General features: G+C 43.9%; 1 protein-coding gene across 2 annotated transcripts in view; it reads right to left on the minus strand.

Annotated features, from left to right (window-relative positions):
• Positions 1–351: 351 nt before the first annotated feature.
• The window catches only part of LOC306923063 (tyrosine-protein kinase CSK-like), a 40402-nt gene continuing 25563 nt past the window's right edge, over positions 352–15190 (minus strand). For both annotated transcript variants that reach the window (XM_079501054.1, XM_079501053.1), the window contains exons 8-13: positions 12702–12801; positions 11072–11162; positions 9750–9823; positions 8298–8493; positions 6807–6893; positions 352–3527 (exon numbers count right to left, since the gene is read on the minus strand). In XM_079501054.1, the coding sequence (XP_079357180.1) occupies positions 3339–3527; positions 6807–6893; positions 8298–8493; positions 9750–9823; positions 11072–11162; positions 12702–12801 (737 nt within the window). In that variant the 3' untranslated portion in view covers positions 352–3338. The remainder of the gene's footprint in view (positions 3528–6806; positions 6894–8297; positions 8494–9749; positions 9824–11071; positions 11163–12701; positions 12802–15190) is intronic.

Genomic DNA, 15190 nt, shown 5'->3' on the forward strand with positions numbered 1-15190 from the left:
ATCCAATCCACTAAGCAACTCAAAGGAAGGGTTGAATACCAACCACTTGCCATTTTGATACATTTCTTGGAGGCGCTACCCACACGTTTAGCTGTGTTGCTCATTCCACGCACAACTGATCTTTACAATCAATACCTTGTTGTAAAGGTGACTAATCAACGATTAAAATTATATGAAATACAATGCAAATTGGTATTATAAAGGTGGAGAAATAATGGACCAAAATTAAGTTTCCAAACTTTTGTTACCGGGTTTAGTTTCCGATAAGCATGGATGGGTGGAGAAAGCAGCATTGTTAAGTAATTATTTCTAATCCAAGGTAATACGATATGTTTTAAATAACTTCCAACATTCAGGCTTTCCCAGTAAGAGTATTTTTTTTTTATCAGATTAACCTTTAATCAGAACGGAGTTGATAATACAGCAAAATGTACAAAATTATGGTCAAATTACACATCAAAACCTTAACAGCTTTACCAATCTCAGTTTACGCTCTCTGGAACGGAATGCTTGTACTGTATGTAAATACTCAAAATGCCATTCATCCAAAATTGATATTCTTCCTTTTACACAGTTTTAACCAGCATGGTGTCCAAGGTTTGAGCTTTTCATTATAAGCAGACATTTTCAAAACTTTCTTTCAACATGTCTTAAAAAAAACTACAAAAAAACTAAAAGATGTACAAGCGCACAACGCCTCGGCTATTTATGAATAGCCAAAGTATAAAAAAGGGCTTAAGTGGTTAACCATAACAATGTTCCACAGGGCTGAGAGATAAAACAATGAACAAGAAAACAACCGTAAACAAGCATAAGACCAGATATATAAAAACATTAGATTGTCGCCGTACGGTAGATCTGCGCTCTCGTTAGGAATAACAGAAGTATGATTATGAACACACCGTCGCTGTCGTGGGGAAACCTTGTATGCCCATAACAGTTACTTTACAGTTCAAAAGAGCCCGTGTTCCCAATATGGAGCCAATGCAGCCCTGAAACATGACATGTCATAATCATGACACTGCATGCAGCAACACTCGCCTGCTTTTTGGGACCTCTACATTTACAGAGCAAACGTGTAGATACACGTTCACATTTCAAATATAAAGTGCTCACCCCGAGTGCCATGGATGTTAGAATTTTGCTGGTCGAATGCATTCCGCGTTGTTAAATACATTTCTATACGAGCGGCTATTTTTTTCTCAAACGGGGTGCGTTTGGAGAACTAACAGTTGCACAGCGGGAGCGCACTCGCCTATTAGTTTGTATCGGCAGTGCGGTCAGTGTGGCTATATCGAACACACCCAGTGTCAGAGTGAAACACACCTCCCAACGGATAGGGGGTGCGTAGTTGAAAGCCAATGGCGGAAATGAAAAAACAACTTGGATAAAAAAGCTTTTTATAGCCCAGGCGGTGGCGTAACCGTCTGGGCACCCGACTGGTAATCCAGTCGCAGTGTGCCGCGGGTTCGACTCCCGAGCCCGACACGGCCCCATCTCTCTCCCGTTTCCTGTCAGCCTACTGTCTGTCCCTTCAAAAACCAATAAAAAGGCGTAAGCCGCAAAAAAATATCTTAAAAAAAAAAAAAGCTTTTTATTAAAAAAATGCAAGGGTGCTATAATTGCCGATCCAGGAAATGTCTAACATCCGTGGCCCCGCCGTGAGTACTTTGTATTTTAAATCTGAACGTTTATGTACAGTCTGCTCTGTAAATGTAGCAGTTCTGTAAATGTTTCGCCATGCCGCTCGTGAAGTACGAGCGTCATGTGAACCATGGCTAGAGCCAATGGAGTTATAGTTATAGTCACAAGCTCTCGTTAATACTTTTCGTTGGTTCAACGTTTATACAACTCAGACAATATTAACTACTTTAATTTCACTTAATAAAAAAAAAAATAGATCCACAACTAAGCTCACGTAAGTTGTTGTGAGCTTGTCGATTGGCAATTTTCAGCACTTTCGGTCCTTTATTGTTTATTACAAGTACAATAATAGAATATATGTGAAAAGTTTAAATAATATTTCAACCTTTGGAGATACAAGGTTTCTGCGCGACAGAGGGTGTCTATATGAACACAGGGCCCTAGTACCACTAATTGAGCCACTAATCAAGAATGACAAAAGCTGACACACCTGAGGTGATTGAAGACCAACACTACAACATGTCACCTTTGACAGTTAACAAAAAACAATGTAGGAAACGGTGAAGCGAGCAAATTACTTTGCAGTCCTTTAAATAAATGCCCATTTCTTTAAGTCAGTGATTCTCAACTTTTTTTTTTTTCCAAGGACCCGCCAGTTTCATATGCATTAGGCCGGGGACCCCCACTCGATACCACCTTTTTATTTTATTTATTTTTTATCTCTTGGATAAAAAATAGAGCGAAGTCTGTATCCTACCTGTGTCGCGTTTTCATTTTCCCCATTCTAAATTCCCACAGACTTTTCTTATTATCGTGTCAAATAAGAACTGTGTTCCAAAAATAAACAAACGATCCCGGCGGTTTGACTCGTATGGACATGAAGAATCAACTGAAGGCGAGAAATCACTAATGTTACTGCTGCCGAATTAGTAAAATGTTCGCCAGGAACAGACTGTATCAAATATGAGTGACTGACTATCGTAAACGATACAGAGCCACCCTACCTGTCAATATTGCTGAGACAGTTTGCTTATTTTTGGATCACAATGCTTATATGAGACTTTATTTAAGAAACCCAATGTTATTCTCCATAGAGAAAATACTTCCACGAACCAGGCGATGAACAAGTGACAAATGGAACTAAATGGACCCGATAAGGGTCCGTCCCTCCTGAGACAACTGGTTCTCAACATTGTGTCCGGGGACCACCAGAGGACCTTCCACATGCACCCATCACAGAGTACGGTTCCACTTAACCAAGGAAGCTAATTTAAGGTGATGGTCACCAACGTCATTTTCTCTATCCAGCAATTCCAGACGGCAGATTCGTCACACCGGGTGGCAAACTACACAGCAAAAGTTAGGCCAGCGCGTCCCTTGGACTAAGAGAAGAGAAGTGTGAAGGGTTTCAGAAAGCCTGGAGTTCCCAATAAAGGGCCTGAAGATTAAGGCCCAACGCTAGCTGGGCTGGCCGAAGGTTCAGGACTAATTATTAGCTTACATTTTCGGCCACAATTGAGAACTCTATATGGCCTTCGTGGAGCGAGCAAGCGTCCGTCCTTGGCTCTAGTGACTAGAGCCACTAGACTAGAGTCTAGTCTAATGCATACCAAACTAGTGATCTATGAAATGAAAATAAAAAAAGGTTTTAGTGAATCACAGTGGTGTGGCCGGCCCCACAGTGAAGTGATGGTTCACTGGCTGTGCTGCTGCTCCATGGCTGAGAGGTTCTGGATGGTGCGTCTCAGAGCATGGAAGGTGGGCCGGGCGCTGGCATCCAGCGTCCAGCACTGCTTCATGACGCTGTAGACCACCTCTGGACAGCCGTCCGGACACTCCATCCTGTAGCCCTTCTCCACACGAGGAACCACGTCTTTCAGGGGCTAGGAGGAGGAGGAGGCGGAGGAAGAGGAAGAGGAGGAGGAAGAGGAGGAGGAGGAGGAGAAGGAGAAGTAGGAGGAGGAAGAGGAGGAAAGGGGACAGTTTAAGCACTGATTGCAGGGACTAGAAAGCGAAAACAAACCTCACGACTGAATGTCTGTGTTTAGGCCAAGTCCCAATCTACCCATCTAGTCCAGTCCCAAAGAATACATCTAAACACATTCACACCACTTAATTAATACCAATTTGTATTGTATTTTATATAATTTGAATCGTTGATTAGTCACCTTTTACAGCGAGGTATAGCTTGTAAGAATCGGGCGTTGTGGAATGAGCAACACAGCTAAACGTGTGGGCTGCACCTCCAAAACTTTTGCCAAAATGGCAAGTGGTTGGTATTCACCCTTACTTTGAGTTGCACATAATGGCCATTTTTACACTTAATTAATTTTACACTAAGTGTTAGGGAACTCAGTAGCGTCTTGAAAGATCCATATGCAGCGGTAACAGCTTGGCATGGTATGGGGAAGTATCTCACTCCCAGACAACAGCTTGGCATGGTATGGGGCAGTATCTCTCTCCCAGGCAAGACAGAACTTGTCATCATTGAAGGCGCTTTGTCCAGAATCTCATCCCGATATCTCACTGCCTTCAATCTGGACTGGAGCCAGTGGCGATTCCATATCTTCAGAATCTGGGACCTAACGCCATCCTCCAGGATGATAACGCTCGCCCCCACAGAGCCAGGATCATCACAGAGTATATACCTCCAGAATTTGGGAGTGGAGAGGATGGAATGGTGGGTTCAGACCTCAACCCAATTGACCACTTCTGGGATCAGCTTGGGCGTGCTGTAAGTGCTAGAGTGACCAACAGAACCACGTTGGCTGACTAAATCTGGTTGAGGAATGGGATGCCATCCCACAGCAAAATGTGGCTATAGGTTGGTCCATGACCAGCATGAGCATTTGGATCTTCCAACTGCTACAGAGTTCCCGAACACGGAGTGTAAAATTAATAAAGTGTACAAATGGCCAATATATGTTGTTTTTTTCCTTATTACTGTGGGAGAGCAATCATCCAATCCACTAAGCAACTGAAAGCATGGGTGAATACCAACCACTTGCCATGTTGGTGAATGTTTTGGAGGGGCTGCCCACACGTTAGCTTTGTTGCTCATTCCAACGAATGCCAGATTCTTACAAGCTATATCTCATTGTAAAGATGACTAATCAACGTTTACAAAGGTTTATAAAATACAATAGAAATTGGTATTATTAAAGTGGAGAAATAATGAATGGACCAAAGGTTTCAGAACTTTTGTTGCAGAGTTAATTTGTGAAACAGTGTGAAACTGTGAAAGGAGGAGCACGTCCTCCTCGACACTAGCGCTGTGTTTCCTGCAGTGCTGGAAAGTAACTGTCATTTTACTTAAATATTGTACTTAGGTACAATTTTGAGGTATTTGTACTTCACTTGAGTATTTCCAATTTCCAGTACTTTTGTACTTGTACTCCACTACATCTCAGAGCCACAATTTGTACTTTTACTCCACTACAATTATTTGAAAACTTTAGTTACTAGTTACTTTGGAGATTTTAATTTTGATTAGAAAACATACAGTAACCACTTCAACCCTATACATTTCGGCCATTTGAAAATAGCCGATATACAAGCTCGCAATGCAACGCATTGTGAGCTTGTAGAGCTGCTATTTGCAATAGATTTTGTACACATTTTGAACTTGTGAAATGGGACATTCTGCAATATGAGTACTTTTACTTGTAGTACTTTAAGTACATTTTGATGCCGATACTTTTGTACTTACTCAAGTACATTTTCAAGTCCGTACTTTTACTTGTAACAAAGTAGTTCTAAATTGCAGTATTGATACTTTTACTTAAGTAAAACAATTGAGTACTTTTTCCACCACTGGTTTCCTGACATATGTAGAATTATGTTTAGGTGTTAACATTTCTAAACCTATTATGTTTCTGCTGTTCTACATACAGCCGATAGGATTTAACCTACTGCATGCCTTTATGAAACACTACCTGCTGAGCTCAGCTCATACAGAAAGCCCGTTTGAGCAGAGAATAAGCGGTTTGGAAGCTTTGTGCAACACCTCTCGTCAACCAGTAGGTGTCCCACCTGACTGCAGGATTATACATTTCTCTGTAGCACAGCAGTAGAGTTACCTGTAAGAACTTGCTCCACCATGCAATGAATAATATTAACAATAAAAACTATAAAGGTTTCATGACATTCATTTTCATTTATGTTTTAGGTTTTATGACCGAAAATTACGGGTACAGGCTTTAGTTTAGACATACTATTGGTCCGACTGTAATAGAGCGTCGCAGTCCCGCCTCCTACCAGGGACCAGGAAATGATTCTCTGTTCATTTTCCTCATAGACATTTCAGAAAGTATTTATTTAAAGAAAAAAACGGCAGGTTACACTTTCTTTGTTGTTTTTCTTCTTTGTAATTATTTGTTTGGTCCAAAATATTGTTTGTGTTGTCATGAGTTGTCACGACTCGAGTTGGCTTTGTCCACGGTGTAACCGTCTTTAAATAAATACTTGTTGAAATGTCTATGGGAAAAATGCATTGGGATTCATTTCCTGGTCCCTGGTAGGAGGCGGGACTGCGACGCTCTATTAGACCGTCAACCTACCTCAAACCTTAACCTAACCCTACCCGCAAGCACGGAGCAGCACATGTTCTACCGTTGTTTCCTCTGCGTTTATCTGCGTGTGAATTACACCCACACAACCTGAACTTTGAACATTCAGTGGACTTTCTGCGATCTGGGGTTTTCTCTGTGTGTTCTGAAGCCTTTTGAGCTGCAATGAAAACAAGGCAAAATCCCTCAACAGTGACATCTGCTGGCAAATGCTTATGTCATACATGGGATGTGTGGACTCTTATCACAGTCCACAGGCAAATCAGAGCACTTGTTTGAGCCAGAAAACCCACAGACCACAGAAAATCTACTGAATGTTAAAAGCTCAGCTAGGTGTTTTTGTGGTGCAATTGAGCTCAGAAAAAAAAAAGAAAAAGAATTACAAAAACATTTTTTGTTATGTCACGATCCCTTTAAGGATTGTTTTAATGAACTGGTGGGCGTGTCCATATAAAAGCATGATTTTAACAAATACTGTACACTTTTTGGTAACGTTCTTCCTCCTTATATTATGATATTATGATCATGTGTTAGGGTGGGAAAAAATAGTGGCACTCCATCTTTAAACTTATCGGGTAACAGTGATAGACTCACAATTTTCGGGTAAGGCACTCGACCGAAAGAGTAGATCTCCCACAGCAGAATGCCGTAGCTCCACACGTCTGAGGCCGTGGAGAATTTCTGTTCAACACAGAGAGAAAGGTGCATGAAAATATGAAATGGTTACTTCATTATGAGTGATCCTTTGAGGGGTAAAACATAGATTCTGCCCATTAAACCCTATTAACCCATTTAGGCCTGACGTCGAAATTAAAAAAATGTCTGACAGGTTTCTGAAACACCTGTGTCTGTGTTTTGACTATCGCATTTTGACTATCGCATTTTTCTATTTGTTTGAGAAACCCAGCCATTGTCTGTGATTTTGGATAGTGTACTATTGTGATATGGCATAAGTGTCCTGTAAAAATATAAACATCGGCTCGGGAAAAAAATCGGTATCGGCAGATGCTCAAAATCAAATCGGGAGCAAAAGTAACATGACCGGGACATCCCTACTAGAGCATCGCAGTCCCGCCCCCTTTCATGACGACGTGAGACCTAGAAGTGAATTCCTGTTCATTTTCTCCAAAGGCTTTTCAAAAAGTATTTATTATTTAAAGACGATTACGCCGCGGACAAAGCCAACTCGAGTCGTGACAAATCATGACAACACACACAATATTTTGGACCAAACAAACAATTACAAAGACGAAAAACAAAACAAAAAAAGTGTTGTAACCTGCCGTTTTCTTCTTCTTTCTAATAATTTGTTTGTTGACATGATTTGTCACAACTGGAGTTGGCTTTGTACGAGGCTTAAAACGGTCTTTAAATAAATACTTTTTGAAATGTCTGAGGAAAATGAACAGGGAATAATTTCCTGGGCCCTGGTAGGGGGTGGGACTGCGACGCCCCCTGCGACGCCCTCCTATAAAAATATAAACATCGGATCGGGAAAAATCGGTATCGGCAGATGCTCAAAATCAAATCGGGGAGCAAAAATAACATGACCGGGACATCCCTAATAAGGAGTGGCATTTGTCATCCTCAACGCTCAACACAGCGCGACGCGTTGTGGATCTCTTGTCCACTAGTCCCTTCCTAACATTATAGTCTATTTTTTATTTGTCGACGAAATTGTCAATATATCTAGTCTTAGTTTTAGTCACCATAGCTTAAAGTTTGTATGTAGTTTTTGTCAGCGAAAAAAGGATAGTCGACGAAATTTTTTTCGTCATAGTATTAGTAGACGAAAAAACAACACTGGGCCGCGCAACCTTCTCCCGGAGAGCCTCAGGGACCCCCCACCAAACGGTCCCCCCCCCCCCCCCCCCCCTTTATGAGTGCGAATGGTGGCATTGTGTGGCCCCGAACCTTCTCCCGGAGAGCCTCAGGGACCCCCCACCAAACGGACCCCCCCCCCCCTTTATGAGTGCGAATGGTGGCGTTGTGTGGCCCCGAACCTTCTCCCGGAGAGCCTCGGGGGCCCCCCACCAAACGAGTGCGAATGGTGAGTGCGAATGTTGGCGTTGTGGCCCAACCAACCTTCTCCCGGAGAGCCTCGGGGGCTGTCCATTTGACGGGCAGCTTGGCGGTGTCCTGGGTGGATGAGGCCTCCTTCATCAGCCCAAAGTCGCTGACCTTGGCCATGTTGTCGTCCGACACCAGCACGTTCCTGGCCGCCAGGTCCCTGTGCACGAACTTACTGGCCTCCAGGTACTCCATGGCCGAGCACACGTCTCTGAGGGGAGACACACACACAACCAACACATGGTTCACACACTGTCTCTTCAGGGGTTTGGGTGTGTGTGTGTGTGGGTTAATTAAACCCAGTTCTCACGTAATTACGCTTGCGTTGTCACCCACTCGACTTCTCCGTACAGAAAAAAAGGTCTCATTGAAAAATAATGACTACGTCCGCATAGCAGGAGAGAAGCCAGGCATGAGCAGGTATAGGTAGCAATGTTGTTCAAGTTACTTTAAAAAAGTAATTAGTTAGGGTTAAGTAACTAGTTACTAGTTACTTTACTTTATAAAAAAATAAAAGATTTTCCAATTCAGACACATTGTTTTCAAGGAACAACATATTCCCTAATGTCACTGGTGTGTTTTAACACTTATGCCAATAGTACAATATCCAAAATCACAGACAATATCCAGTCTAATGATATGGATATAATACTGATGTCCTGCCCAAGCACAGACAGGCCTAAAGTAATTACCCTATGTTGACCAATCATCATCATTATGATGACGTTGTATAAGTGTAAAAAAAAAAAAAAAAAAAAAAAACACTTTCTTTTAACACAAACAAAACATTCTGCCTTTTTTCCCACGCTTTGCATAAAAAATCTGCTAAAGCAAAAATACCTTTCCTAAAGCAAAATTCCAGTTTTTCGTAATCTTAAATCTTCATATAATGGGCAGTAAAACAAAAAATGAATTTCATTTTCAATTTCTTTCAAATCACACACTAAACATGTGCAAGTGCATGTGACTGGTCACCTGGTCAGGCAAAGAGTGCATGGTCACCTGATCAGATATGAGTTGTCTGCCTGAACTAGCTAGGCAGGCTTCGCATCATATATGTAACACCCGGGAATCGAACCTGGGTCTCCCAAGTGAAAATCGAACATCTTAACCACTAAGCCAAAGGGACTGGGGGGAGATATTGAACTTTTGAGGCCATCAGGCTGAGGCTGTGAGCCACTCTGCTATACACTCACCCCCCTTTTGACCTCCTCCCACAGGGAAACCCGACCCGGGTCACGGCACCATTGCAACACCCGGGAATCTAACCCGGACACTCCCCAATGGGTTCGAAGATTTCGAACCCACAACCTCCGCGGTGGTGGGCAGGCACTTTAGCGCTGCCCCAACCGAGCTCCCGGATACGTTATTTTTGGCAGACAACACCCATGTGTCCCTCGTGATGGAATATAAATGATAATCAAGGAAACACTGATATGATAGATATATATATATACGTATACGTACAGTGAAAACTTAAGGAGAGAATCCCCGAGAAGAACTGACCGGCCTCTTGAGCGCAAGTAGTCAACCAGACAACCCTGAAAAGAGAACACAAACAATAGTCATTCGAATTATATATATATATGAATCCAGCCTTCAGCGATGTGTCAAAGTGTCCCTGAGCAAAGCACTTAACCCCTAGTCTCGTGTTGCCAGACAATAAGGGCCTTTCTCTGCCCCACCCCTCGTGGAGGTGAGCGGGCGGGCGGGGTCGACATATGCCCTTACTCGTCTACATTCAAGACACTTGCCTTGTGTCTGACACCTGAACACAGCTTTGATGGATGTGTTCTGCCCCCCTCCCCCCATCAAACAAAAAGTTTGGTCAAACCATATGGGCTTCCATTGGAAATGCATTGGAGCGGCCATTATACACAGACACAAGACAGACACAAGACAGGTGTCTTGAATGTGTGAACGCAGCCCAGTAAGGCCACCCCCTCCTGGTGCTGCGGCCATCTTGGAAACTAAAACACAATATAAACAATGGGAGAGAGGTGGGGCTGAGAAAGGCCCTTATTACACGGCTTGTTGGAATGTTTGATTCTGATTGGTCAATCGCTGAATTCAGCAGTGTATTATTTCTTGATAACAGACCGCTCTGCTCTATAACAGACCGATGTCTAATCAAAGCCTCAGAAGCACCTGGCTGCGCTGCTTGGATTCTATGCTGTTTCTAACATGACAGCCATGCAAACAAACACACAATGTCATTTCAAACTAAACATTGCTCTCAAGAATGTTTTTGAAAACCTTTGAAGTGAAAAATAGACGATGCAGTAAGCTAAAATACTTTCTGGAATACTTTCAAATCATTACTGTATAACCCATTTTGGGCGGGAACTCCTTTTGGTGTTTTAAGCATTAGGTTATACTTTAGCTATTGAAAAATAGCAGATCTACAAGCTCATAGCGCGGCACCGAGTGCCGCGCTACGAGCTTGTAGGTCTGCTATTTTTGAAAAACCTTTGAATATATATTCTTTCAGAGCCAACATGAACTCAAATCTTTGCTTCTGGGGTGTCCCTGGAACTACATATTTTCAGATGGGGGTCGGCGGCCAATTACATATTCACTTTTGGGGGTCCTTGGCATGAAATTGTTTGAGAACCACTGACATCTGAAAAATGTCATGATTTAGAAGACATTTGTAGAATGGTCCTCATGTCTAAATGTATTTAGTTACCTTGGCCATGTACTCAGCCACTATAAACAGGTCTAAATGTATTTAGTTACCTTGGCCATGTACTCAGCCACTATAAACAGGTCTAAATGTATTTAGTTACCTTGGCCATGTACTCAGCCACTATGAACAGGCTGCCCGTCTCTTCCAGAATCACCCCCAGAAGCTGCACCAGGTTGTCGTGTCGTAGTTGTCTGCAGGACGCACAAAGTAAGGGTCGTTTAAACTGCATATACATTACCAATACGTCACAAAGTAACACATCTATACGTTTAAACAGCATTTGATACACTACAGTACATCACAAAGTAACACATTTATACTGCATAATATACACTACAGCAGGGGTGGGCAACTTTGAAGATGGAGAGGGTCACTATAGTTCCACACTCACTCCCTAGGGCCACTATAGTTCCTCACTCACTCCAGAGGGCCACTATAGTTCCACACTCACTCCCTAGGGCCACTATAGTTCCACACTCACTCCAGAGGGCCACTATAGTTCCACACTCACTCCAGAGGGCCACTATAGTTCCACACTCACTCCAGAGGGCCACTATAGTTCCACACTCACTCCAGAGGGCCACTATAGTTCCACACTCACTCCCTAGGGCCAGTATAGTTCCACACTCACTCCCTAGGGCCAGTATAGTTCCACACTCACTCCCTAGGGCCAGTATAGTTCCACACTCACTCCAGAGGGCCACTATAGTTCCACACTCACTCCAGAGGGCCACTATAGTTCCACACTCACTCCAGAGGGCCACTATAGTTCCACACTCACTCCCTAGGGCCAGTATAGTTCCACACTCACTCCCTAGGGCCAGTATAGTTCCACACTCACTCCAGAGGGCCAGTATAGTTCCACACTCACTCCAGAGGGCCAGTATAGTTCCACACTCACTCCAGAGGGCCAGTATAGTTCCACACTAACTCCCTAGGGCCAGTATAGTTCCACACTCACTCCCTAGGGCCAGTATAGTTCCACACTCACTCCAGAGGGCCACTATAGTTCCACACTCACTCCAGAGGGCCACTATAGTTCCACACTCACTCCAGAGGGCCACTGTAGTTCCACACTCACTCCCTAGGGCCAGTATAGTTCCACACTCACTCCAGAGGGCCACTATAGTTCCACACTCACTCCAGAGGGCCAGTATAGTTCCACACACACTCCAGAGGGCCACTATAGTTCCACACTCACTCCCTAGGGCCAGTATAGTTCCACACTCACTCCCTAGGGCCAGTATAGTTCCACACTCACTCCAGAGGGCCACTATAGTTCCACACTCACTCCAGAGGGCCAGTATAGTTCCACACACACTCCAGAGGGCCACTATAGTTCCACACTCACTCCCTAGGGCCAGTATAGTTCCACACTCACTCCCTAGGGCCAGTATAGTTCCACACTCACTCCAGAGGGCCACTATAGTTCCACACACACTCCAGAGGGCCACTATAGTTCCACACTCACTCCAGAGGGCCACTATAGTTCCACACTCACTCCAGAGGGCCACTATAGTTCCACACTCACTCCAGAGGGCCACAATATTTCCACACTCACTCCAGAGGGCCAGTGTACACTGTACAAAAAAAACTAAAAGTTAAGGGCGCATTTGTCCAGAGGGAAAAGGGCACCCCCTAGTGTCTATCTGTGCACACCACTGAATTTGGGGGTCCTTGACATGAGGACGTTTTGGGAACCCACAGGTCTGAGGAAATGTGGGACTTACGTCATGACTGAAGCCTCCGCCACGAACGCCTGGGCTGTGGCGTCGTGTTTGATGCACTTCACCGCTACCTTTGTCCCGAGGTAATCTCCCAACAGCACATCTGCAAAGAGCACCGCAGAAAATACTTTAAGAAGAAGGAGGAGGAAGTTTAAAAAAAAAAAGTGTACAGTATTTGTTAGAATGTCGTTTTTATGTGGGCACCCCCACCAGTTCATTAAGTATGCCTGGTTTGCCTGGTGGGTGACTGGTGATGGTTGGTGATCCACCTGAACTTAAGCCGCACCCACAGCTGTAGTTGTATGATAAAGGGGGAGGGGTTAGGGGAGGGGCTGATGATGTGATGTCACTATATTACTGTTTATTTCATTGGCACGTTTTACTGTCAAGGGTTCAGCCTCCAGGAAGAAACCCTAAATACAAAGGGAATACATCATTGCACATAAAAACGACTCCAGGGTGTCTAATGAAGTACTGTCACCTCATAGACACATGAAAAACTGGAAAAATACAAAAATTGTGGCACTCCATCTTTAAATTAACATTGGTTTTACAATATAAATTGGGCAACTCAGAGATGTAAATTCCATTAACCCATTTGGACCTGAAGACAATTCTACAAATGCCTTCTAAATCCTGACAGTTTTCTGAAAAACCCCATGTTTCTATGTTAGTGGTGCTCAACGTCAAGGACCCCCAAAAATATCTGGATTTGGCCGCCGACCCCCATCTGAAAATATGTAGTTCCAGGGACCCCCCGAGAAGCAAAGATTTGAGTTAAAAACTTTCACTCTGAAAGAATATATATTCAAAGATTTGCGCCACATTTTCACGAATTTTCAAAAATAGCAGACCTACAAGCTCACCGAGTGCCACGCTATGAGCTTGTAGATCTGCTATTTTTCAATAGCTAAATTATTAAATAACGCTTAAAACACCAAAAGGGGTTCCCGCCCAAAATGGGTTAAATGGGGGTCCGTAGACTAATGCATGTCAAACTGGGGGGTCCTTGAAAGTAAACGGGTCTGCTAGAGCCGTAAACATCTTCTCTTATGGGGGTCCCTGGCATATATTTTCAAATGGGGGTCCGCAGGCTAATAATTAGCTAATATAATTAGTGTCAATTTGGGGTCCTTGACATGAAATATTGAGCACCACTGATACAGAAAACTGTCAGAATTTAGAAGACATTCTTCGACGTCAGGCCTAAATGGGTTAAGAGCGGATGGTAACTGACGTCATGTTGTAGTCACTGGTTTGTAGTCATTACAAATTATAATTTTAGGGCCGACCCAATAAAAGCCTCGATGTGGCGTATGAAGCCGACACATTTCTTCAAGTACGTCTCAGAATAGTTTGTTTGGTATATCCATATTTTATTCCAAATCGTAGCGACTGGCGAGACTGAAAACAAACATGTTCACTACTCGTGAACACAAGGACACGTCCCATTCCTAGTCCCTCACATGTTGAACAAACACAAGGACACGTCCCATTCCTAGTCCCTCACTGTTGAACACAAGGACACGTCCCATTCCTAGTCCCTCACTGTTGAACACAAGGACACGTCCCATTCCTAGTCCCTCACTGTTGAACACAAGGACACGTCCCATTCCTAGTCCCTCACATGTTGAACAAACACAAGGACACGTCCCATTCCTAGTCCCTCACTGTTGAACACAAGGACACGTCCCATTTCCTAGTCCCTCACTGTTGAACACAAGGACACGTCCCATTTCCTAGTCCCTCACTGTTGAACACAAGGACACGTCCCATTCCTAGTCCCTCACTGTTGAACACAAGGACACGTCCCATTCCTAGTCCCTCACTGTTGAACACAAGGACACGTCCCATTCCTAGTCCCTCACTGTTGAACACAAGGACACGTCCCATTCCTAGTCCCTCACATGTTGAACACAAGGACACGTCCCATTCCTAGTCCCTCACATGTTGAACAAACACAAGGACACGTCCCATTCCTAGTCCCTCACTGTTGAACACAAGGACACGTCCCATTTCCTAGTCCCTCACTGTTGAACACAAGGACACGTCCCATTTCCTAGTCCCTCACTGTTGAACACAAGGACACGTCCCATTCCTAGTCCCTCACTGTTGAACACAAGGACACGTCCCATTCCTAGTCCCTCACTGTTGAACACAAGGACACGTCCCATTCCTAGTCCCTCACTGTTGAACACAAGGACACGTCCCATTCCTAGTCCCTCACATGTTGAACAAACACAAGGACACGTCCCATTCCTAGTCCCTCACATGTTGAACAAACACAAGGACACGTCCCATTCCTAGTCCCTCACTGTTGAACACAAGGACACGTCCCATTTCCTAGTCCCTCACTGTTGAACACAAGGACACGTCCCATTCCTAGTCCCTCACTGTTGAACACAAGGACACGTCCCATTCCTAGTCCCTCACTGTTGAACACAAGGACACGTCCCATTCCTAGTCCCTCACTGTTGAACACAAGGACACGT

The sequence above is a fragment of the Electrona antarctica genome (assembly GCF_951216825.1).
Source record: "Electrona antarctica genome assembly, chromosome: 5".
NCBI classification, from domain to species: domain Eukaryota; kingdom Metazoa; phylum Chordata; class Actinopteri; order Myctophiformes; family Myctophidae; genus Electrona; species Electrona antarctica.